This window comes from Mobula birostris, chromosome 12 (genome assembly GCF_030028105.1).
Source record: "Mobula birostris isolate sMobBir1 chromosome 12, sMobBir1.hap1, whole genome shotgun sequence".
Classification (NCBI taxonomy): Eukaryota; Metazoa; Chordata; class Chondrichthyes; order Myliobatiformes; family Myliobatidae; genus Mobula; species Mobula birostris.
Window position 1 is genome coordinate 4,939,992 of NC_092381.1, and position 27,026 is coordinate 4,967,017.

The 27,026-nt window shown below is 44.3% G+C and overlaps 1 protein-coding gene across 1 annotated transcript in view; it reads left to right on the forward strand.

Moving 5' to 3' along the window:
* The window catches only part of LOC140206426 (uncharacterized), a 620,054-nt gene that overhangs the window by 509,722 nt on the left and 83,306 nt on the right, over positions 1-27,026 (forward strand). The window contains exons 45-49 of the mRNA XM_072274794.1: positions 1,394-1,447; positions 2,354-2,407; positions 9,971-10,024; positions 20,211-20,318; positions 25,831-25,938. Coding sequence (XP_072130895.1) covers positions 1,394-1,447; positions 2,354-2,407; positions 9,971-10,024; positions 20,211-20,318; positions 25,831-25,938 — 378 coding nt within the window. The remainder of the gene's footprint in view (positions 1-1,393; positions 1,448-2,353; positions 2,408-9,970; positions 10,025-20,210; positions 20,319-25,830; positions 25,939-27,026) is intronic.

The window sequence follows — 27,026 nt, forward strand, 5'->3', positions numbered from 1 at the left end:
TGCGTTCTCCCCGTGACCGCGTGGGTTTCCTCCGAGTGCTCCAGCTTCCTCCCACATTCCAAAGACATTCCAGTTAGGGTCAGTGACTTGTGGGCATGCCGTATTGGTGTGGGGAGTGTACTGACACTTGCTGGCTTCCCCCAGCACATCCCTGGACTCTTGGTTGTTGATGTAAAGTGACCTATTTCACTGTACACTATATTTCGATGTGCCGGTGACAGATAAAGCTAATCTTCTCTACACTAATCCCATTTCATTTTCACTAGCTTCCCCCCCCCCCCCACCCGATCCAACTATTCACCCACATAGTGTGGGCAATTCACAGTGGCTAATTAACCTGCAAGTTGGTAGGATGTGGGAGAAAATCGGGGGGGGGGGGTGACCCACGTGGCCACAGGGAGAACGTGCAAACTCCACACAGACAGCGCCAGCAGATCTGGATTGAACCCGGGTGCTGGTGCTGAAACCTTGGTGCCATTATGGAAAGTATTAGAGACTGGATAAATTAATTGGGATTTCATGCTCTTTTCACAGGGTCATCTCTCCAAAGGTCAATCTTTGTTCCAGGGGGGGCACACCGCAGACTACATAGCTGAGTAGAGGCTCTTTGTCCCACGACCTTATAGCTTACTTTAAGATCACTCTAACCCTTCCCTCCTACATAACCCTCCATTCTTCTATCATCCATGTGCCTCTGTAGGAGCTTCTTAAATGTCCCTGATGTATCTACCTGTACCCGCACCCCTGGCAAGGTGTTCCATACACCCACCATTCTCTGTGTAAAAAAAACCTACTTCTGACCTCCCCCCATACTTTCCTCCAATCGCCTTAAAATTATGCCCCTCACATTAACCACTTATGTCCTGAGAAAAAGGAACTGGCTGTCACTCTATCTTTGGCTCTTATCATCTTGTATATCTCTATCTAGTCACCTCTCATCCTCCTTTGCTCCAAAGAGCAAAACCCTAGCTGGATCAACCTATCTTCATAAGACATGCCTTCTAATCCAGGCAGCATCCTGGTAAATCTCCTCTGCACCCTCTCTAAAGCTTCTGCATCCCTCCTACCAGAACTGTGCAGCATCGGAGGCAAAGTGCCGACCTGGTAGAAGGTTATAAAATTACAAGAGGTATAAATAGGGTAGATAGTCAGAGCATAGGGTGGAAATGCCAAACACTGGAGGACATCTCTCAGGAGAGTAGCTTCCTGGTAAATCGCCTATGCACCCTCCTAAAAACCAAACCTTCTCAGCAACCTATCAACTTCTATGGCAACTTTGAGAGTTCTAGAGATGCTTGCTCAATCTATCCTTGAGTAATGTTGTAGTGTCGATTAACTTCTCAAGAATTGGCTGCACAATTAACTGGTCTCCCTTTGTAACCAAAACTGGCAGGGTTACCCGGGTGTTCCTGGACCAAGAGGAAACGTGGGACAGCAAGGAAGACCGGTAGGACATCTTGACAAAAAATTTGAATGAATAGTCAAATGGTGACCATTAATCTTCAAAAATCTCGCCTGACTTACCAGGAACAAGATTCAAAATCTATACTGGTGACTGAAGCAGATTCCCATGGCACTAAACAGGGAATGCTGCTGTGTGGGAGGGGCAGGCCTGAGATAGGGTCACACTATGGAGGGGCGGTACTGAGGGAGGGTCACACTGTGGGAAGAGTGGGGGGAGCCTTGTTAAAGGTCAGGATTGAACCTTGGTCACTGGAAGGCTGAGGCAAATACTCTACTAAATGCCCCTTGGTGATGCACCTTTGTAATTATCATGTTGATGTCCATGGGATGGATATATATATATATCCCCCTCTCCCCCTCTCTCCCTCTCCCTCCCCCTCTCTCCCCCTCTCCCTACCCCTCTCTCTCTCTCTCTCCCCTCTCTCCCCCCCCCTCTCTGCCTCTCCCCCTCCTCTCTCCCTCTCCCCCTCTCTCCTCCCTCTCTCCTCCCTCTCTCCCCCTCCCCCTCTCTCCCCCCTCTCTCCCCCTCTCCCTCTCTCCCCCCTCTCTCCCCCCTCTCTCCCCTCTCTCTCCCCTCTCTCTCCCCCCTCTCTCCCCCCTCTCTCCCCCCCTCTATCCCCCCTCTCTCCCCCTCTATCCCCCCTCTCTCTCCCTCCCTCCCTCTCTCTCCCTCTCTACACACACACACACACACACACACACACACACACACACACACACACACACACACACACACACACACACACACACACACACACACACACACCAGTCCTCATTTTACAGCAGTTGTCTGTTGTCAGCAAGTTTGGGAAAGGTAACTTGAGAAAGTTCCTGAAGTTTATACGACTGATCAGCCTTGGACATCCGGTCTGTTTTTGCCGCATTGCAGGGAGATCCAGGAAAACCAGGCACGCCGGGGCCGAAAGGGGAAAAGGGTCTGAAGGTATGTGCACCACTTCTCCATAAAAATGGTGCGAGCCATTGAGAGCAGCACACACAAAATTCCAGAGGAACCCAGCAAGTCAGGCAGCACATATGGAGGGGAATCAACAGTCGATGTTTCAGGCCAAAACCCTTCATCAGGACTGGAAAGGAAAGGGACAGAAGCCAGAATAAGAAGGTGGGGGAGGGTGGGAGAAGAAGGCGTACAAGCTGGCAGATGACAGATGTGACCAGGTGAGGGGGAAGGTGGGCGTGAGGGAGGCCGGGGGGGGGGGAATGAAGTAAGAAACAGGGAGGTGATAGGTAGAAAAGGTAAGGGCTGAAGAAGGAGGAATCTGATAGGAAAGGAGAGCGATCCTGGAAGAAAGGGAAGGAGGAGAGGAACCAGAGAAACGTAATGGCCAGGTGAGGAGAAGAGAAGGGAATCAGAATGGGGAAAGGAAAAGGAGAGGTGTGTGGGGGAGAAAGGAATTACCAGAATTTGGAGAGATTGATGTTCCAGTTAAGATTGGAGGTTACCTTGCTGTCCAACCTGAGGGTGGCCTCATCGTGGAAGCCACAAACTGACATATGGGAATGGGGAGTGGGATTAAAATGTTTGGCCTCTGGGAAATCTTGCTGTCTTATGGACAGATGAATGTCCTCATCAAAGCCATTTCCCCAATCAACATCAAGCCATTGAGAGCTGCAGTCTCCATCACCCAGACTATGTTTTAAGTAATGTTTAGAAAGGTCAAAGGGGAAATGGCATGAACTCCATCTGGTCAATCAACCCCTTACCTGTACAATAAATAGTTAAATTAGCCTTTCTAGCAAATGAGCTGGGGTTTGAAACAGCGTATTTGGGGTGGCTGCCAGTGACTGGTGCTGTTCCACGGGGGTCCGTGTTGGGACCACTTCATTTTATGCTACATGTTAATGATTTGAATGACAGAACTGATGGCTTTGTGGCCAAGTTTGTGGACAATATAAAGGTAAATGAAGGAGCAGGTAATTTTGAGGAAGCAGGAAGGCTGCATTGGGCCAAGAAGTGGCAGATGATATAGAGTGTAGAGAAATGTATGGCCATGCAGTTTGGTAGAAGGAATAAAGGTATTGACTATTTTCAAAATGGGAAGGAAATTTAGAAACCAGAGGTGCAAAGGGACTTAGGAGTCCTGGTGCAGGATTCCCTGAAGAGTTATCTTGCAGGTTGAGTCGAAATGTTAGCATTCATTTTGAGGGGATTAGAATATAAAAGCAATTATGTAATACTGTGGCTTTATAGGGCATTGGGCAGACCGCACTTGGAATGTTGTGGGCAGTATTGGGCCCCTTATCAAAGAAAAGATGTGCTGACATTGGAGAGGGTCCAGGGCAGGTGATTGAAAATGATCCCAGGAATGAAAGGGGAGTGTTTGTTGGCTCTGGGCCACTACTCACAGGAGTTTCGAAGAATCAAAATTCTAAAGCAATCAAAAATTGAAAGGCCTATGTAGAGTGGATATGGAGAGGATGTTTCCAATGGTGGCTGAGTCCAGGACCAGGGAGCACAGGACACAAGGACATTTCTTTAGAACAGAGATAAGGAGGAATTTCTTTAGCCAGAGGAAGATGAATCCGTGGAAATTCATTGCAACCTGCAGCCGTGGTGGCCAAGTCATTGGACATATTTAAGGTGAACATTGATAGGTTCATGATTAGTCAGGTGTCAAAGGTCACAGGGAGAATGAGGTTGAGTGGGATAATCAATCAGCCAAGATTGAAGGACAGAGCAGATTCAATTGGTCAATGACTATTTCTGGCAGCTCATTCCAAACATGAACCCCATTTTGTGTGAAGAACCACACATAAAATGCTGGAGGAACTCAACAAGTCAGGCAGCATTTATAGAAATGAGTAAACAGCGGATATTTCATCAGGACAGTGAAGGGTCTCGGCCTGACACAATGACTCTTTATTCCTTTCCATAGATGCTGCCTGATCTGCTGAGTTCCTCCAGAATTTTGTGTGTGTTATACTGATGTCCTGTTCATTCACCGTCACCAGGTCTAAATCAGGAGCTTAAGGTAAAGGAACTCTTAGGAGACAGTGATCATAATATGATAGAATTCACCCTGCAATTTGAGAGGGAGAAGCGAAAGTCAGGTATATCAGTATTACAACAGAGGAAAGGAAATTACAGAGGCATGAGAGAAGAGCATAAGAAGATTGATTGGAAGAGGGCACAAGCAGGGGTGACGGCAGAGCAGCAATGGCTAGAGCTTCTGGGAGCACTGGACTGATACATGCCAAACATCAAGAAGTATTCTGAAGGCAGGATGATGCAACCATAGCTGACAAGTGAAGTCAAAGCCAATATAAAAGCAAAAGAGAGGGCAGATAATAAAGCAAAAATTAGTGGGAAGTTAGAAGATTGCGAAGCTTTTAAAAATGAATAGAAGGCAATTAAATCATACTGGAAATCAGTATGATAGAGCTGAGGATGAGCCAGCAGGTTTACAAGTAGATGATGGGTGTAACATGAATGTAAGGAAGGACAAGACAATGATTAGGTACAAATGCAGACAGAGCAAAGAGTTAAATTGTACCACAGAGGAAAAATTCAAAATGGCAAAGAATGCAGGACTGAAGGTGCTGTATTCATATGCACATAGCATTCGGAATATGGTGGACTAACTCATGGCACAATGAGAGATTGGTCAGTATGATGTTGTGGGCATCACTGAGTCATGGCTGAAAGAAGGCCAGAGTTGGGAGCTTAACATGAAAGGATATCCTATGTATCATAAGGACAAGCAGGAAGGTGGTGGTGTGACTCTTTTGGTAAGAGATGGAATTACGTCTTTGGAAAGAGTTGCCATGGGGTCAGAGAATGTTGAATCTTTGTGAGTGGAGTTAAGAAACTGCAAGGTTAAAAAACCAGCATGGGAATCATAAATAGGCCTCCAAATAGTAGCCAAGATGTGGGGTTGAGATTGCAAAGGGAGCTGGAAAAGGCTTGTAATAAGGGTAATGACACAAGTGTGATGGGGAATGTCAATATGCAAGGGGATTGGGAAAATCAGGTTGGTGTCAGACTGCAAGAGAGGGAATTTTTTGAATGCCTACAAGATGGCTTTTTAGAGCAGTGTGTGCTTGAGCCTACTCGGGGAAAGGCTATCTTAGATTGGGTATTGTGTAATAACCCAGATCTTATTAGAGAGCTTAATGTAAAGGAACCCTTAGGAAGCAGTCATCATAATATGATTGAATTCATACTGCAATTTGAGAGGGAGAAGCATAACTCACATGTATCAATATTGTGATGGAATAATGGGAATTACAGAGGCATGAGAGAGGAGCTTAGCCAGGTGGATTGGAGGAAGATACTGGCAGTGATGACGGCAGAGCAGAGATGGCTGAAGTTTCTGGGAATAGTTTACAAGGCGCAGGATAGATATGTCCCACAGAGGAAGAAGTTCTCAAATGGCAGGGGTAGGCAGTTGTGGCTGACAAGGGAAGTTAAGGACTGCTTAAGAGCCAAGGAAAGGACATATAAGGTAGCAAAAGTAAGTGGGAGGCTGGATGATTAGGAAGCATTTAAAATCCAAAAAAATGCAACTAAAAAAGCTATAAGAAGGGAAAAGATTAAATATGTAGGCAAATTAGCCAATAATATAAAGCAGGATACCAAAACTTTTTGTCAATTATAAAAAAATAAAAAGGGAGGTAAGAGTGGATAATGGACCACTGGAATATAATGCTGGTGAGGTAGTAATGGGGGACAAAGAAATGGCAGATGTACTTAATGCGTACTTTGCATCTGTCTTCACTGTGGAAGACACTAGCAGTGTGACAGAGGTCCATGAGTGTCAGAGAGCAGGAGAAAGTGCCATCGCTATTACAATGGAACAAGTGCGAGGTAAACTCAAAAGTCTTAATGTGGATAAGTCACCTGGACCAGAAGGACTACATCCCACAGTCCTGAGAGAGGTTGCTGAAGAGATAACGGATGCATTGATCATGATCTTTCAAGAATCACTGGATTCTGTCATGATCCCAAAGGACTGGAAGATTGCAAATGTCACTCCACTCATTAAGAAGGGAGGAAGGCAAAAGGAAATTATAGGCCAGTCAGACTAACCTCAGTGGTTGGGAAAGTGTTGGAGTCTATTATTAAAGACAAGGTTTCAGGGTACCTGCAGACTAATGATAAAAGAAGTCAAAGTCAGCATGGTTTCTGTAAAGGGAAATCTTGCCTGACAAATTTGTTAGAGTTCTTCAAGGAAATAACAAGCAGGGTGGACAAAGAAGAGGCAGTGGATGAGAGTTACTTGGATTTTCAGAAGGCATCTGATAAGATGCCACACATGAGAGTGCTTAACAAGATAAAATCCTGCGGTGTTAACTGAAAGGTACTGGCAGGGATAGTGGAATGGCTGACAGGCAGGAGGCAGCGAGTGGGAACGAAAGGAGCCTTTTCTGGTTGGCTGCCGGTGACTAGTGGTGTTCCTCAGGGTCAGTATTAGGACCGCTACTTTTCACATTATTTGTCAATGGTTTGGATAATGGAATTGATGGCTGTGTGACAGAATTTATGGATGATACAAAGATAATGGATGGGTAGGTAGTGCTGAGGAAGCAAGCAATTGCAGCAGGACTTAGACGAATTGGAACAATGGGCAAAAAAGTGGAAGATGGAATGCAGTGTTGAGAAATGTACAACGTTTGTACTATAATGCATTTTGGTAAAAGGTACAATAGTGCAGACTATTATCTAAATAGGGAGAAATTTCAAACATCAGAGGTCAGAGTAAATCAGGAGTCCTCGTGCAAGACTCTCAGTAGGTTAATTTACAGGTTGAGTCTGTGGTAAAGGAGGCAAATTCGATGTTGAAAGGACTCGATAGGATGGATGTGGAGAGGATGTTTCCTTTGGTGGGGGTATGCGGAACTAGAGGGCAAAGCCTCAAAATTGAGGGATAACCTTTTAGAACAGGAGAACTTTTTTTAGCCAGAGAGTAGTGAATCTGTGGAATGCTCTGCCACAGACTGCGGCGGAGGCTAAGTCCTTGCATATATTTGAAGCAGAAGTTGATAGTTTTCTGATTGGTCAGGGCATCAAAGGATATGGCGAGAAGGCAGGTGTATGGAGTTAAGTGGGATCCAGGATCAGCCATGATGGAATGGCAGAGCAGACTCAATGGGCCGAATGGCCTAATTCTGTTCCTATGTCTTCTGGTGTTATGGTCTAAATAATCCATAGGGAGGGAAAAGATGAAATATGAAGCTGATAATGTCAAAAAAAATTTCAGATATATAGAGTAAAAGAGAGGCAAGAGTAGATATTGGACACTGAAGCGGTAGTAATGGGAGACAAGGAAATGGCAGATGAACTCAGTAAGTATTTTGCATCAGTCTTCACTGTGGAAGACACGAACAGAGTGCCAGAAATGTGAGAGTGTCGGGGGGCAGATGTGAGTGCTGTTGCTATTACTAAGGAGAAGATACTTGGGAAATTGGAAGTTCTGAAGGTAGGTAACCCAGCTGGAGCAGATGGACTACACCCGTGTTCTAAAGGAGGTAGTTGAAGAGACTTTGGAAGCATTAGTAATGATCTTTCATTAGATTCTGGCATGGTGCTAGGAGACTGGAAAATTGCATATGTCACAACACTCTTCAAGAGGGAGGGAAGCAAAAGAAGATAAATTATTGGCCAGTTAGCCTGACCCCAGTGGTTGCGAAGATGTTGGAGTCAATTTTTAAAGATGAGGTTTCGAGGTACTTGGAAGTATATAATGAAGTAGGCCATAGTCAGCATGGTTTCCTCAAGGGGAAATCCTTTCTGACCAATTTGTTGGAATTCTTTGAGGATAGACAAAGGACAATCAGTGGATGGTGTGTACTTGGATTTTCAGAACGTCTTTGACAATGTGCCACACATGACACAAACACGAGGAAGTCTGCAGATGCTGGAAATTCAAGCAACACACACAAAATGCTAGTGGAACGCAGTAGGCCAGGCAGCATCTACAGGAAGAAGTACAGTCGACGTTTCGGGCTGAGACCCTTTCTTTCTTGCTCCCGAGGCCTCCCCTCCCATGATCCTCTCCCTTCTCCAGTCTTGTATCCCTTTTTCCAATCAATTTTCCAGCTCTTAGCTCCATCCCTCCCCCTCCTGTCTTCTCCTATCATTTCGGATCTCCCCCTCCCCCTCCCACTTTCAAATCTCTTACTATCTCTTCTTTCAGTTGCTGACGGAGGGTCTCGGCCCAAAATGTCGACTGTACTTGTTCCTATAGATGCTGTCCAGCCTGCTACATTCCACCAGCATTTTGTGTGTGTTGCCACACATGAGGCTGCTTAACAAGATAAGACCCATGGTATTATAGGAAAGATACTAGCATGGAAAGAGCATTAGCTGATTGAGAGGAGGCAAAGAGTGGGAATTAAGGAAGCCTCTTCTGGCTGTCTGCCGGTGACTAGTGGTGTTCCACAGGGGTCTGTGTTGGGACCAATCCTTTTTACATTGTATGTCAATGATTTGGATGATGGAATTGATAGGGCAGGTAGTGTTGAGGAAACAGGGAGACTGCAGAAGGACTGTGACAGATTAGGAGAATGGGCAAAGAAGTGGCAGATGGAATATGATGTTGGGGTGTATATGGCCATGCACTTTGATTGGAATAAAAGGGTAGATTAGTTTATAAATGGGGAGCAAGTTTAGAAATCTGATGCACAAAGGGACTTGGGAGTCCTTGTGTATCATTCCCTAAAGGATAATTTGCAGGTTGGGTCATTGTGAGGAAGGCAAATGAAATGTGAGCATTCATTTTTGAAAGGATTAGAATATAAAAACAAGGATGTTGAGGAATCTGGCAAACATTGGAAAGGGTTCCGAGGATGTTCACAAAAATTATTCTCGGAATGAAGTGTTTATCATATGAAGAGTGATTGGTGCCTCTGGACCTGTACTGACTGGAATTTAGAAGAATGAGGGAGTATCTCATTGAAACCTATCAAATATTGCAAGGCTGAGATGGAGTGGACATGGAGAGGATGTTTCCTATGGTGGGGGAGTCTGGATCAGTGGGCACAGCCTCAGGATAAAGGGATGTCCATTTAGAACAGAGTGCAAGAGCAATTTCTTTAGCCAGAGGGTGGTGAATCTGCAGAATTTGTCGCTCTAGACAGCTGTGGAGGCCAGGTCTCTGGGTGTACTTCAAGCGGAGCTGATAGACCATGGGACGGTTAGGGTTGGTCAGCTGATTAGTAAACAGTTACGGGGAAAAGGTAGGAGAATGGGGTTGGGAGGAAAATGGATCAGCTATGATGAAATGGCAAAGACCCAAATAGCCTAATTCTGCTCCTATGTCTTAAGATCTAAACCCTGGAACTCTTCCCAATCAACACCTGCAAGATAGAGTTCACTCTGGAGAAGTGTGAGGTGATTCACTCTGGAAGATCACATCTAAAGGCAGGGTACAGGATTAATGGCAGAACACTTCATGTTGTGATGGACTCTGTCCAATTACAGAGCACTGGATTGAGCACGGTGCCCTACATGTCAGTAAATCTGAGTTCAGAACTTTCATGTTGACAGGGATTAAAAGGAGCAAAAGGCAATCATGGCGAGACGGGAACACCAGGTTTACCGGTGAGTAACCCTCACTTCATCTGTGTGTACTTGAGAGCATCTGAGGACAGCCCGGTAGTGTAACGGTTAGCACAATGCTTTATAGCACCTCTGACCTGGGTTCAATTCTGCCGCTGTTTGGAAGAGGTTAGTGCGTTCTTCCCGTGACCGTGTGGGTTTTCTCTGGGTGCTTTGGTTTCATTCCACATCTCAACGATGTACAAGTTAGGGTTGGTAAGTTGTGGGCATGCTGCACTGGCGTTGGAAGAGTAGCGACGCTGATAAGATGCCCCCAGCATATCCTCAGTGTGTTGTTGGCACGAGTGACACATTTCACTGTGTTACATTAAACATAGAACATTACAGCACAGTATAGGCCTTCAGCCCACAAGGATGTGCTGACCTATTAGCTGACTCTAAAATCAATCTAACTCTTCCTTCCCACATAACCCTCCATTTTTTATCATCCATGTGCCTCTCTAAATAGTTTCTTAAATGTCCCTAATGTATCTGCCTCTACCACCCCTGGTAGGGTATTCCACACACTCCCCCAGTCTCTGTGTTTAAAAATAATCATCCCTCGACACCCTGCCCCCGTACTTTCCTCCAATCACCTTGAAATTATGCCCCCTGCATTAGCCATTTATGCCTCGGGATAAAGGTTCTAGCCCGCCCCTCGATCTATGCCTCCTATCAACTCTCTCTGACTAGCCCCCAGTCACTGTCCTAGGGAGAAGCAGGTTAGCAAGAAAGCACAAAGAGGGAGATTGTCACCATTATTAATATTATTAGTGTACTGTTGTCACTTGTAACAAGGTAATATACAGCAGCGGTCCCCAACCACCGGGCCGCGGACAGGTACCGGGCCGCAAAGCATGTGCTACCGGGCCGTGAGGAAACGATATGATTTGGCGATAGGAGTCAGCTGCACTTTTCCTCGTTCCCTGTCACGCCCACTGTTGAGCTTGAATGCACACGAGGTCATTACGCACGCGCCACCCATGTCAGCACGGGAAGATCAACTCCTCGAGCTTGCAAATGATGATGGGCTGAAAAGTATGTTTGACGTAACATCTCTGCCGGCATTCTGGATCAAAGTCAAGGCTAAGTATCCTGAGATAGCCACGAAAACACTGAAAACGTTGCTTCCATTTCCAACATATCTCGGCAATGAATGCAATGAAAACTAAATTGCGGAATAGACTGGACATCAGGAACCCCCTTCGAGTATCGCTGTCTCCCATCGCCCCTCGATAGGACCGTCTTGTTGCAGGGAAACAAGCCCAGGGCTCCCACTGATTCAGTGATATTGGTGTGTTGCAATGATTTTATATGTTCATATGAGAAAAGTATGTGTTGTGTGTTTAATATCCGAACGTTACTTAAAATGTTATGATGTTATTGACTTATAAGTGACCTATGTAACCATATAACAATTACAGCAGGAAACAGGCCATCTCGGCCCTTCTACTCCGTGCCGAACGCTACTCTCACCTAGTCCCACCGACCTGCACTCAGCCCATAACCCTCCATTCCTTTCCTGTCCATATACCTATCCAGCTTTTCTTTAGATGTTATTATCGAACCTGCCTCTACCACTTCTACTGGAGTTCGTTCAACACTTACTTCAAACTCCCCCGTCCTCCCCTGATAATTGACATCACTATATTCATGCGAGGAAAATATGCGCTGTGTGTTTAATATTAAATTCATTAGATAAACCCTTTTAGAAATGAAATTTAGTGTATTAGCCACTTATCACCTATATTCCGGTCATGATTAACACCCGACCCCCGAACAGAATCACCAAAAACGGTTTGCAGAAAAAAAATCGGTACGTACACGCATGTGCACACAGGTGCCCACATAAGGCTTCATGGTCATGGTAGTCTTTCTCGGGGTAAACACAACGTACTTGACTGCTACTCTTGTTCGTTGGCAACCCTACCCTCCCTCCCACCCGGGTCGGCCAGTCCGCAAGAATATTGTCAATATGAAACCGGTCCGCAGTGCAAAAAGGGTGGGGACCCCTGCTATACAGCGTAGCATCCCTACAAATCAATTCATTACACAGTGCATTGAGGTAGAACAAGGGAAAACAATAACAGAGTGCAGAATAAAGTGTTACAGCTACAGAGAAAGTTTAGTACAGGTAGACAACAAGGTGCAAGATCATAACAAGGTAGGTTGTGCGGTGGAGCGTCTATTTCATTGTACTAGGGAACTGTTCAATAGTCTTATAACAGCAAGTTGCCACTGAGCCTGGTGGTAAGTGCTTTCAGGCTTTTGTATCTTCTGCCTGATGTGATGGGGGGTGGTGATAGAGACAAGAGTCAGCCATAGATCATCAGTTTCAAAACCAGCAGACACGTGAGAAGACAACTGTAGGAACAGATGCTGAAGGAGGAGAACTGCATCCTACTCGCAGTGCGAGCTCCTTGAGAGAGCTGCTTTGGAAACAAACATAACCATGGGTCAATCTCATGTACACTGAGAATGAGGCTGTGTTAACTGTCCTACATCGAAACTCCCAGGGTGAGACCAGTGTAGACTGCAGATAGTTCAGCTTGACATTCAGAACAGTACAGCGCAGGAACAGCACTTTGGTCCACAATGTCTGATGCCGATCTAACCATCTAACAGCCAACACATGATCTCTATCCTTCCATTCCTTGTCTGTTCATTTGCCTGTCTAAAAGACTCTTCAATGTTGCAAATATATCTTCTTCAACTACCACCCCGGCAACCTGTACCAGACACCCACCACTCTATAAAATAATGTGTCCCTCTCATCTCCTTTAAACTTTCCCCAACTCACCTTAAACCTGTAGTATGCCCTCCCATATTTGTCATTTCCACTCTATAATCTGAATGTCTACCCTATTGATATCACTCATTATTTTATGAGTTTCTACCAGGTCACTCCTCAGCCCAATATTCACAGAAAACAGTTCTGGTCGCCTCATTATAGAAAGGATGTGGAAGCTTTAGAGAGGCTGCAGAGGAGATTTACCAGTATGCTTCTTGGATTAGAGAAAGGTAGGTTGATCGAGCTAGAGCTTTACTCTTTGGAGTGATGGAGGATGAGAGGAGAGGTGAACAAGATGATAAGAGGCATCGGTAGAGTGGACAGTCAGAGACTTTTTTTCCCATGGTGGAAATGGCTCACACAAAGGTGCATGTGGTATGGCAATTGTCCTGTATCAGACCGCAAAGCACTCCAGCATGTGGTGAAAACTGCCCAGCGATTTATCGGCACCCAATTGCCCACCATTGAGAACATCTACCATAAACACTGCCTGGGCAGGGCGAAAAGCATTATCAAGGATGCATCTCACCCTAACCATGGACCTTTTATTCTCCTCCGATCCGGTAGGCGCTACAGGAGCCTCTGCTCCCACACCAGCAGACACAGGAAGAGCTTCTTCCCTGAGGCTGTGACACTGCTGAACCTCACATAACAGCGCTAAGCAGTATTGCATCCATATTGTACTGTCTCAGTACTGTAATATTTGTGTGCTGTAGCACTTACTTTTTATTCGCAGTTATTTTGTAAATAACACTATTCTTTGCATTTCTGGTTAGATGCTAACTGCATTTCATTGGCTTTGTATCTGTACTTGGCACAATGACAATAAAGTTGAATCTAATCTAATCATAATTTTAAGGTGTTTGGAGGAAAGCATGGGGGGATGTCAAGGTAGGTTTTTTACACAGAGTGGAGGGTGCATGGGACACTCTGCCAGGAGTGGTGGGAGAGGCAGATACATTTAGTGACATTTAAGAAACTCTTAGATAGGTTCAAGAATGATAGAAAAATGGAGGGTTATGCTGGAGGGCAGGGTTAGATTGATCTTAGAGTAGGTTAAAAGGTCGGCACAACATTGTGGGCTGAAGGGCCTGTACTGTTCTATGTTCTTAAAACAATTGAAAACAAGTAAGTACATCAAACATGATCAAAGTCAAATTTGTTCAAGGTTTCTCTCCTCTAAAGCTTTGAAATCCTCCATGTAAATTACTTCCCCTCAACTATGGTCGTTGATGGTTTTCCACAGTTAAGATGTCCTCCATCTGTAATTCGATGGAACTACTGAATATATTGAAGTAGACTGCAAATTTACTCACTCAAATTGTATTCAATCGTCCACTGTGCTATATTTGTTCCTATGAATATGAAAGGAAGGGAGTTTTGTTTTGATGTTGTTGCTTTGTCGCTTGTTCTGTTCTGTTTTGTTGTGTTCTGAGTTGTTCTGCTGAATGTTGTGAGCATGCTGTGTTGGTGGCGGAATGTGTGGTAACACTTGCGGGCTGCCCCCAGCACATCCTTCCGTGTGTTGGTCGTTAACACAAATAACGCGTTTCACTGTATGTTTTGATGTACACGTGATAAGGAAATCTGAAAAGCATGATGTTCCCAAAGCTGTTGCGTTTACAGTCCCATCACTCTGTGGCTCGTTCAAAGTCACAACCTTCCACATCTTCTCTATCAGAAGCCTCAGATCCTTACCTCCCTAACTCCCTGCCTTCTCTATCAAAAGCCTCAACTCTCTTAGTCCGCAGCTCCTTTCCCTCTCTTGGTTCAAAGTTCAAAGTAATTTTTAAAAATGTTTTATTATATTATTATAGGCATCCGTTAGTTTCGTGAGACCATGGATTTGTTCCTTGGAAGGTATCCAGGGCACAGGCCGGGCAAGGTTGTATGGAAGACTGACAGTTGCCCATGCTTCAAGTCTCCCCTCTCCACGCCACCAACGTTGTCCAAGGGAAGGGCACTAGGGCCGATACAGCTTGTCATCACAGAGCAATGTGTGGTTAGGTGCCTTGCTCAAGGACAAAACACGCTGCCTCAGCTGAAGCTCGAACTCGTGACCTTCAGATCACTAGACCAATGCCTTAACCACTTGGCCACGCGCCACACTTTTTTAATCAAAAGTATATATATGTCACTATGTACAACCTTGAGATCCATTTTCTTGCAGGCATTTACAGGAAAATAAAGAAATATGGTAGAATTTTGAAAAACCACATGTAAACAAAAATTGACAAACAATTGTTATGCAAAAGAAAAAAAATTGTACAAATAATAAAAAAGTAAGTAAATAATACTGAGAATATTAGTTGTAGGGTCCTTGAAAGTGAACCCATAGGTGGAGGAATCTGTTCAGAGTTGAGTTGAGTGAAGTTATCTCTGCTGGTTCAGGAGAGTACTGCTTGTGGGTAACAACTGTTCCTGAACCTGGTGACGTGGAACCTCAGGCTCTTATATCTCTTTCCTGATGGCAGTAGCAAGGAGAGGGCATGGCCTCTTCTGTATTTGATTTTACTCCTGTTTCACTCAGTTTCCACCAACCTTAGCTATCTCTGTCTCTCCTACCATTCAGGGAAGTAGACACTGGGTCCTATCTTACACAACAATTTAGGATGATTACTTTCCTCATGCTGTAAATCACAAGACAAAGGAGCAGAATTAGGCTATTTGGCCCATCGAGTCTGCTCCGCCACTCCACCATAAGCTAAACTATTCTCCCATCTAGTTCCAATTTCCGGCTTTTTCTCCAAATCCCTTGATACCCTGACTAATTAGATATCTATCAATCTCCTCCTCAAACACCCTCAATGATCAGGCCTCCACAGGTGTATCTGGCAACGAATTCCATAAATCCACGACCCTCTGGCTAAAAACAATTTTACTCATCTCTGTTTTAAATGGGTGCCCTCTAATTCTAAGACTGTGGCCTCTTGTCCTAGACTCACCCACCAAGGGAAACAACCTTTCCACATCTACTCTGTCTAACCCTTTCAACATTCGAAAATGTTTCTATGAGATCCCCTCTCATTCTTCTATACTCTAATGAATACAGTCCAAGAGCTGACAAACGCTCCTCATATGTTAGCCCCTGCATTCCAGAAATCATCCTCGTAAATCTTCTCTGAACTCCCTCTAACATCAGAACATCCCTTCTAAGATAGGGGGCCCAAAACTGCACACAGTATTCCAAATGAGATCTCACCAGTGCCCCATAGAGCTTCATCAACACCTCCTTACTCTTATACACTATTCCTCTTGAAATGAATGCTAACATAGCATTTGCTTTCCTTACTGCCGATCCAACCTGGTGGTTAACCTTTAGGGTATCCTGCACGAGGACCCCCAAGTCCCTTTGCACTTCTGATTTTTGAATTTTCTCCCCATCTAAATGATAATCTGCCTGATTATTTCATCTTCCAAAATGTACAACCGTACATTTCTCAACATTGTATCTCATCTGCCATTTCTTTGCCCACTGTCCTAAACTGACCAAGTCTCTCTGCAACCTCTGTTTCTTCAACACTTCCTACTCCTCCACCTATCTTGGTGTCATCCGCAAATTTAGCCACAAAACAATTTAACCCATAATCTAAATCATCGATATACATGGTAAACAGAAGCGGCCCCAACACCGACCCCTGTGGACCACCACTAGTAACCGGCGGCCAATCAGAATAGGATCCCTTTATTCCCACTCTTTGCTTTCTGCCTATCAGCCAATGCTCCACTCATTCCAATATCTTTCTTGTAATTCCATGGGCTCTCATCTTATTAAGCAGCCTCTTATGCGGCACTTTATCGAAGGCCTTTTGAAAATCCAATACTTGTCAACCTTATTTGAGATTACCTCAAAAAATTCCAATAGGTTGGTGAGGCAGGATCTTCCCTTCATGAAACCATGCTGGCTTGGGCCTATCTTGTCATGCACCTCGAGGTATTTCATAACCTCGTCCTTGAGGATCGACTCCAAAAACTTTCCAACTACCGATGTCAGACTAATAGGTCTGTCATTTTCTTTTTGCTGACTCCCTCCTTTCTTAAACAGCTGAACTACATTTGCAACCTTCCGGTCCTCCGGAACCATGCCAGAGTCTATTGATTCCTGGAAGATTATTTCCAATACTTCCACAATCTCCAAAGCCACCTCCTTCAGAACTCATGGGTGCACCTCACCTGGTCCGGGAGACTTATCTATTCTTAGTCCATTTAGCTTCCCAAGCACTTTCTCTCTAGTAATCTTGACTGCACCTAATTCTATTCCCTGAGATCTCTGGCTATCAGGTATGTTGCTAATGTCTTCCACTGTGAAGACTGATGCAAAATACTCATTTAGTTCCTCTGCCATCTCTTTGTTGCCCGTTATAATTTCTCCAGCATCATTTTCAATTGGTCCTATATCTACCCGTGTCACTCTTTTACTCTTCATATACTTTTTAAAAACTTTTAGTATCTTTTTTTTATGTTAATTGTCAACTTCCTTTCATAATTCATCTTTTCTTTCCTAATGACTTTCTTAGTTTTCTTCTGTAAGTTTTTAAAAGTTGTCCAGTCCTCAGTTTTCCCACTAAATTTGCTTCCTTGTACGCTGTCTCTTTTGCTTTTATTTTAGCCTTAACCTCTCTCGTTAGCCACATTTGTGCCATTTTTCCATTCATGATTTTCTTTTTTCTTGGAATATATTTTGCCTGCACTTTCTTTATGTCTTGTAGGAATTTCATCCAATTCTGCTCTACCGTCCCTCCATCTAGCTTACTTTTCCAATCGACTTGGGCCAGTTCCTCTCTCATTCCACTGTAATTTCCTTTGTTCCACTGAAATATCGATACACCTGATACCAGCTTCTCCTTTTCAAATTTGAAACTGAACTCAATCATATTATGATCACTACTTCCAAGGGGTTCCACTACCTCAAGCTCCCTAATCGCCTCAGGTTCATTACACAGCACCCAATCCAAAACAGCCGATCCCCTGGTGGGCTTATGGAGAAACTGCTCCGAAAAGCCATCCTGTAGGCATTCTACAAACTCCCTCTCCTGAGATCCAATACTTTCCTGACTTTCCCAATCCACTTTCATATTCAAATCCCCCTTAATTATTTTGACATTTTCCTTCTGATACGTTTTTTCTATTTCCATCTGTAACTTGTAGTCCACATCCCGGCTGCTGTTTGGAGGCCTGTATATAACTGCTAGGTGTCTTTTCACCCTTGCCATTTCTTAACTCGACCCGTAAGGATTCTGCCTCTTCTGATCCTATGTCCCTTCTTTCTAGTGGTTTGATATCGTTGCTTACCATCAGGACCACACCAGCCCCTTTACCACCTTCCTATCTTTCCTATACACTGTGTATCCTTGGACACTCAGCTCCCAATCACATCCATCATTTAACCATGACTCGGTGATGGTCACAATGTCATATCTTTTAACCTGTAGCTGTACAACAAGGTCATCCACTTTATTTCTAATGCTGAGTGCATTTAAGTACAGTACATTTAGATCAGTATCTGTTACTGATTTTGCTATATTTCTATCACACAGCAAATTATCCTGACTATTCACCTGCCTGTCCTTCTTGCCATCTTTGCTGCACAGTATCTTTGTCTTATTTTTATTTTCCTGTTCCTTGACCCTAACACCCTGGTTTCCTTCCCCCTGCTAACTTAGTTTAAACCCTCCCTAACAGCTATATTAGACAATCTCGCCAGGATATTAGTAAAGTTTGGACAAAAGGTGAACAACTTGGGATCTTTATCATTCATCAACTTTGCCTCCAGCTTCCACCCTGCACTTAAGTTTCCCCCCAGCCCCAGCTTCTTATTTTGGCTTCTGCACCCTTCCTTCCCAATCCTCATGAAAGGTTCCAGCCCAAAACATCAACTGTTTATTCCTCTCCATAGATGCTGCCTGACCTGCTGAGTTCCTCCAGCATTTTGTGTGAGTTTTTCTGGATTTCCAGTATCTGCAGAATCTCTTGTGTTTACAACTGAGGATCAACCCATCCAGAAAACCCTGGACATATATTTTGCAAGCTATGAGGTAGCTCAAGTCCATAGAAACCCAGGGAGAAATTAGGAGTTTGCATAGGTTCATCATGTCACCAAAGACTTGACTGGTTGTATCATGGCCTGGAATGGAAACACCACCATCCAGAAATGGAACTGAAAGTGATAGATACAGCCCAGTCCATCACAGGCAAAACCCTCTCAGCACTGAGCACATCTGTATGGATGCAGCAACAAGGTAGCAGCATCAAAGACCACATCCATCCGAGCCACGTCCTCTTCATGCTGCTACCATTAGGAAGGAGAACAGAAGCCAGGTTCAGGAACAGATATTACCCCTCAACCATCAGGCTCCTGAACTAGCATGGATAACTTCACTCACCAAGACTCTGAACGGATTCCACAACCTACAGACTCACTTTTAAGGACTCTTTACAACTCATATTCTCAGTATTATTTATTTTTTACTTGCAAAGTTGTTGTATTTTGCACGTTGTCTTTTTTGTCAGTCTTTGTTTATGTGTAGGTTTTTACAAATTCTATTCTATTTCTTATCTTCCGATAAATGCCAGCAAGAAAATCAAGATTCAAGTTTCAAGAATGTTTAATGTCATTTCCAGTACACGATATAAAGGAAAACTAAATATTTGTTATTCCAGATCCAGTGCAGCGCAAAAAACACAATAAGATAAAGAACACACTAATAATAATAATAAAACACAATAACTATAAACACATAAAATAGCTTATATCCATAGATTGATTGTTTGTCCATAAAGTGACACTAGGCACAGGAGTGTCTGTACATAAGCTGACTGACAGTAGAGGTGGTTGGGGGGTGTGGAGGGGTGGGTTAGTGGGTGGAGGTGTTGATCAGCCTTACTGCTTGGGGAAAGTAACTACTTTTGAGTCAGGTGGTCCTACGTAGCCTCTTCCCTGATGGGAGTGGGACAAACAGTCCGTGAGAGGGTGGCTGCACCTTTCTGTATATATCTCCTTGATGCTTTGATGGTGGGTAGGCTGGTGCCCGTGATGCATTGGGCAATTAAACTACCCACAGTAGAGCCTTCCTGTCCACTGCAGCACAGTTTCTGTACCATGCAATGACCCAGCTTGTTGGGATGCTCTCTACCGCACATCTGTAGAATGACGTGAGTATAGATGTGCAGAGTCCAGTTCTCTTCAGCGTCCTCAGAAAATAAAAGCATTGGTGAGCTTTCCAGATTGTGTAGAATGTCAAAGTAGTTTATGGTAACATACAGTGCGAACTTTGATAACAGCTTTTACTCTGAACCTTGAACTTTGAATTAAACCCACCCCTTCTCAGTGAAATGAATGACAGATCTGCCACCAATCCCATGCTCTACACGTTGCTATTTTATTGACTCGTCGTACAGGGAATCACTGGACCACCTGGTACTAAAGGAGCAGTTGGATACCCTGGGCCAAGAGGAAATCCCGGGAATGCTGGAAAACCCGGACTGGCTGGAAGCCGTGGGCCACCTGTAAGTAAATCCCATGCTTCATATCTCCATTCCGACTTTCAGCAGAGCAGCCAAGGTATCAGCCTGATAATTCAAGGTGATAAACTGTGTCCAGGGGGCATCAGAATCAGATTTATTATCAATGGCGTGAAATTGTCCTGTTGCAACAACAGTACAGGGCAGGGAAATGGATCAGCCATGACAAAATGGCAGAGCAGACTCGACGGGCCAAGTAGCCTAATTCTGCTCCTGTGCCACATATGAAAAACTACTATAAAATACAAAATAAATAAATTGTGCAAACAGAGGAATGGTGAGCTTGTGTTCATGGGCTCATTGTCCATTTAGCATTCAGATAGCGGAGGGGAAGAAATTGTTCCTGAAATGTTGAGTGTGGGTATTTAGGCTCCTGTGCCTCCTGCTTGATGGTAGTAATAAGAAGAGGGCATGCCCTGGGTGCTGAGGTTTCTTCATGATGGATGCAGCCTTCCTCAGACTCAACCTTTTGAAGATGTCCTCGAACGTGAGGAGGGTTGTGTCTGAGTTGGACCTGGCTTACTCCACAACCATCTACTGGCTGTTTTGCTCCTGGTCACTGGAGCCTCCAGACTGAGATACAACCAGTCAGAATGCTCTCCACGGGATACCTGTTGCCATCTGCTTTAATGTTGCACCAAACCATCTTAAACTCCCAATGAAGTGTACAACTGGTATGGCTTTGTCCTGACTGCATCAGTATGGTGGGCACAGGACGGATCCCCTGAGATGTTGACACACACAAAGCCGAAGCTTCTCAGCCTTTCCACTGCTGAACCCTCAGTAAGGTGCTCATCAGCAGAAAGCTACATTGCAGCCTTATAGAACACTCGTTACGTACAACTGGAGCGTTGCATGCAGTTATGGTTGTCCATTACCGGAAGGATGTCAACCCTGCAGAAGAGGTTAACCAGACTGCTCCCTTGATTAAAGAGCATAAGCTATAATGAAAGGTTGGAGAAAAATGGGATATTTTTTTCAGGAGCAATGAAGGCTGAGGGGATACATGTTAGGGAATCAAGGCCAAGACTGTTCTGGTGATGAATGAGGTTGGTACTGTTCTGGTGATGACAAAGATTGAGACTGTTCTAGTGATGAATGATATCAGGACCGTTCTGGAGATGAACAAGATTAGGACTGTTCTGGTAACAAACAATGCTGGGACTGTTCCTGTGATGAATATGGACTGGACTGATCTGGTGATGAATGATGCTGGGACTGTTCTGGTGACGAACATGATCAGCATTATTCTGGTGGTGACAGAGATCAGACAGTTTTGGTGATGAATGAGTTTGGGAAAGTTCTGTGATGAATGAGGTTAGGACTGTTCTGTCATGAATGAAGTTAGGACTGTTCTCTGATGAATGAGGTTAGGACTGTTCTCTGATGAATGAGGTTAGGACTGTACTGTGATGAATGAGGTTAGGACTGTTCTCTGATGAATGAGGTCATGACTGTTCTGTGATGAGTGAAATTGCGACTGTTCTAGTGATGAATGAGATCTGGACTGTTTTAGAGTCTAATGAGTTTGGGACTGCACTGGTGATGAATGACATCAAGTTTATTCTGGTGACGAAGGAGATCGGGACTATTCTGGTGATGACAAAGATTGGAAATCTTCTAGTGATAAATGAGGATGGGACTGTTCTGGAGATGAATAAGGTCAGGACTGTTCTGCTAGTGAATGACATTGGGACTGTTCCTGTGATGAATGATGTTACGACTGTTCCTGTGATAAACGACGCTGGGACTGTCCTGTGATGAACGACATTGGGACTTTTCTGCAAGTGGATGAGATCGGGACTGTTCTGGTGCTGAATGAGATTCGGTATGTTCTGGAGATGAAAGAGATCAGGACTGTTCTGGTGATGAACGAGGGCGGGCCTGTTCAGTGACGATCAAGATTGGGCCTGTTCTGGTGATGAACAAGATTGAGTCTCCACTGGTGATGAACAAGATCAGGACTGTTCTGGTGGTATGACCATAAGATAGCGAAACAGAATTAGGCCATTCGGCCCATTGAGTCTGCTCCGCCATTTGTCATGGCTGATCCAATTTACCTTTCAGCCCCAATCTCCTGCATTCTCACTATGTCACTTCATGCCCTGACCAATGAAAAATCTATTAACTCTGCCTTTAATATGCATAAAGACTTGGCCTCCACAGCCGCATGTGGCAAAGAATTCCATTGACTCACCACTCTCTGGCTAAAGAAATTCCTCCTCATCTCTGTTCTAAAAAGACACACATCAGTTCTGAGTCTGTGTCCCCTGGTCTTAGACTCTCTCACCATAGGAAATATCCTCTCCACGTCCACTCTATCAAGGTCTTTCACCATTCGATAGGTTTCACTGACATCTTCTGAATTCTAGCAAATACGGGACTAGAGCCATTCAAACTTGGAATAATTTTCTTGAACCTCCTTCAAACCCTCTCCAGTTTTGGCTCATTCTTTATAAGTGTCCCAAAATTGCTCACAATACACCAAATAAGGCCTCACCAGCGCTTTATACTCAACATTACATCCTTGTTTTTATATTCTAATCTTCTTGAAATGACTGGCAATATTGTAATTGCTTTGCTCACCACAAGTTCAACCTGCAAATTAAACTTCAAGGAATCTGCATGAGGATTCCCAAGTCCCTTTGCACCTCAGTTTTTTGTACTTTCTCTTTGTCTAGAAAATAGTCAATTCTTTCATTTCTTCTACCAAAGTGCATGGCCAAACACTTCCTGACACTGTATTCCATCTGCCATTTCTTTTCCCATTCTCCTATTCTGTCTAAGTCCCTCTGTAGGCTCTCTTCTTCCTCAAAACTACCTGCCCCTCCGTCTGTCTTCATATTGTCTGCAAACTTTGCAACAAAGCCATCAATTCCATCATCCAAATCATTGACATATAACAGAAAAAGAATTGGTCCCAACACAGGCCCCTGTGGGATACCACTGGTCACCAGCAACCATCCAGAAAAGGCTTCCTTTATTCCCACTCTTTGCTTCCTGCAAATCAGCCACTGCTCTATCCTTGCTAGAAGTTTCCTGTAATACCGCGGGCTCGTAGCATATTAAGCAGCCTCAGGTGTGACACCTTGTCAAGGACCGTCTGAAAATCTAATGGCTCAACATCCCTTGATTCTCCTTTGTCATTTCTTCAGAGAACTCCAACAGATTTGTCAGGAAGCTATGTTAATTCTGGCTTATTTTATCATGTGCCTCCAAATACCGTGAGACCTCATCATTAATGATCAACTCCAACATCTTCCCGAGCACTGAGGTCAGACTAACTAGCCTATAGTTTCCTTTCTTCTGCCTCTCTCCATTTTGAAGAGTGGAGTGACATTTGCAATTTTCCATGTTCCAGAACCATTCTAGAATCTAGTGATTCTTTTAAGATCATTACTAATGCTTGCACAATCTGTTCAGCCACCTCTTTCAGAATTCTAGGGTGTACACCATCTGGTCCAGGGGACTTAACTACCTTCAGACCTTTTAGTTTCCCAAGAGCCTTTTCTTTAGTTATGGTAACTTCACACAATGCATGACCACAACACCTGAAACTTCCACCATACTGCTAGTGTCTTCCACCGTATAGACTGATGCAAAATGCTTATTTAGTTCATCTGCCATTTCGTTGTCCCTCATTTCCTGTTCTCCAGCATAATTTTGCAGTGGTCCCATATCCACTCTTGCCTCTTTTACACTTTATGTATCTGAAGAAACTTTTGGTATCCTCTTTAATATTATTTGCTAACTTACTTTCATATTCCATCTTTACTTTCTTAATAGTTTTTTTTTGTTGCCGTTTTGGTTTTTAAAAGCTTCCTGATCCTCTAACTTCCCACTAATTGTTGCTATATTATATTCTCTTTGGCTTTTACATTGGCTTTGACTTCTCTTGTTAGCCACGGTTGTGTCATCTTTCCTTTCAAATACTTGCTCTTTGGGATGTACATGTCCTGTGCCTTCCGAATCACTTCCAGACATTCCAGCCATTGTTTCTTTGCTCTATCCACAATGATTCATCATCTTCTGACCTTATGTCACCTCTTTCTAATGATCTGATTTCAATTTTCACCAACAGAGCATCGCCACCTCTGCTTCCTGCCTGTCCTTATGCTACAATGTGTATCCTTGGATATCAAGCTCCGAGCTGTAACCTTCTTTCAGCCATGATTCAGTGATGCCTACATCGTACCTGCCAATCTACAACTGTGCTGCAAGTTTGTCTACCCTATTCCATATACAGTGCGCATTCAAATATAACACCTTCAGTCCTGTATTCACCCATTTTAATTCCATCTGCCTTCTGCATTGCAGTTCATCCTGTTGACTGCAATTTTGCCCTATCAACAGCCTCTCCTCACTACACATTGCCTCTGTTTGTAAACCAGCTACCTCATCTTCAGAACGATTATCACCTTTCCTACGATACCTATTGCATTGAGATACAGGCAGCTCAGGACACTAGTTGTACCATGCTCAACCTTTTGATTCCTAACTTTGTCTGAGGTCTTACCAACATCTGCCTCCACAACCTCTCCACTAACTGTACTGGCACTCTGGTTCCAATCCCCCTACAACTCGAGTTTAAACCCCACCGTGCAGCATTAACAAACCCTCCTGCAAAGATATTAGACCCCATCAGTTCATGTGCAAACTGTCCCTTCTGTACAGGTCCCACCTTCCCTAGAAGAGAGACCGATAATCCAAAAATCTTATGCCTTTCCTCCTACACCAACTCCTTAGCCGCATATTAACTATTTAATTTTCGTACCTGTGCAATGAGCCTCACCAGCACATGGCACAGGTAGCAATCCTGAGATCACAACCCCGGAAGTCCTGCCCTTTAACAAAGCACTTAACTCCTTGAACTCCCTCTGCAGAACCTCGTCACCTGTCCTACCCATAACACCATAAGACCATAAGACAAAGGAGCAGAATTAGGCTGTTCAGCCCATCGAGTCTGCTCCACCATTGCATTATGGCCGCTCCTGGATCCCAATCAACCCCTTACACCTGCTTTCTCGCCATATTCTTTGATGCACTGACCGATCAGGAAATGGTGGGATGTGGGAGGGCACGGGAGCACCCAGGGAAACTCACGTGCTCACAGGGAGAAAACTCTCCACACTGAGTTTGGCTCTCTCGAGCCATGAGATAGCGGCTCTCCCTACTGCGCTACTGTCCAACCTTGTTAACAACAAGAGATCATCAATTTAAGATCATTAAAGGGGAGTTATTTTTCATGCAATCAATGGTGAAGTTCTGATGAATGTTTCTGCACCTGAAACATTAACTGTTTCTTTCTCCACAGATGCTGCCTGACCTGTTGAGTATGCATGTCCAGCACTGTCTTTTTATTTCAGGTTTTCAGTTTTGGGTTCTGGTCTGCCTCGGGACATTATAACCGATACGGTTCCTTACCCTGGTTCAGTTAAACCTGTTTTTTGGGTCCTAATGTGACTGCATTCTTCATGAACTGATATCATTTCCACAGGGAGACCTTGGTGATGTCGGGCTAACCGGGGTCGCTGGGAAACCTGGACCCCGAGGAGCCCCTGGTGAACCTGGCCCAGTGGGTGACAGAGGTCAACGAGGTCCTAAGGTAATTAAACCTAACTGCATTACTGTGATAGTACTGGGACCTACTGCGTAAGGCAACCCCTGCTCTTCAAGTGCAGACCATCTGGTTATGCAACCGGGGTTCAATTTCGACAAATGTGAAGTGTTACATTTTGGAAAGGAAAAAGATGCTAGACTTTCACTGTGAAGGGCAAGGCAATAGGCAGCGTTGTAGAGCATTGGCTGGAAGCGGAGTCACAGGTAGACAGGATGGTGAAGAAGGCTTTTGGCACACTGATCCTCATCAGTCAGGGTATGGAGAGCAGTCCGGTTGGTATGCTACAAGACATTAGCGAGGTCACAAGTGGAATATTGTGTTCAGCTTTGATCACCCTCCTGTAGGAAAAATGTCTTTAAGCTGGAAAGAGTGCAAAGGAGATCTACAAAAATGATGTGAGACTTACGACACTGAGTTATGGAGAGAGGATGAACAGGTCAAAGTTCAAGTCTAATTATCATTCAAACACAAACAGGAAAACAGCCAAATGAAACAGCATTTCTCTGGGACCAAGGTGCAAAGCAAACCAGCACTCACACACAGTACACGATGCATATAGCGCATATGTTTATGACAGCAGGAAAACACATAGTAACAAAAAAATGTAACAATAATCCAGTCTGAATCACTGAGTGTCATGTATGTAGATTAATGGTGCATGGATATTGTCCTGGAGCCATGTTTCTGCAAGAACAAGAATACAGCAGTTCCTCATCTCACAGTTGTACAGGCACAGACACGTGCAATCCATCTTGGCTTTCACTGGTATACAGCACAAACCAGTGTCTCCTTCATTAGAAAACTGTACACACCACTTCCAAGAGACAGGGAGACAGGAACTGTGCACAGTGTTCCTGGTGTGATATGGAGATTGGAACTGTGCACAATGATCCCAGTGTGATATGGAGACTGGAACTGTGCACGGTGTTCCCAGTGTGATATGGAGACTGGAACTGTGCACGGTGTTCCCAGTATGATATGGAGACTGGAACTGTGCACGGTGTTCCCAGTGTGATATGGAGACTGGAACTGTGCGCGGTGTTCCCGGTGTGATATGGAGACTGGAACTGTGC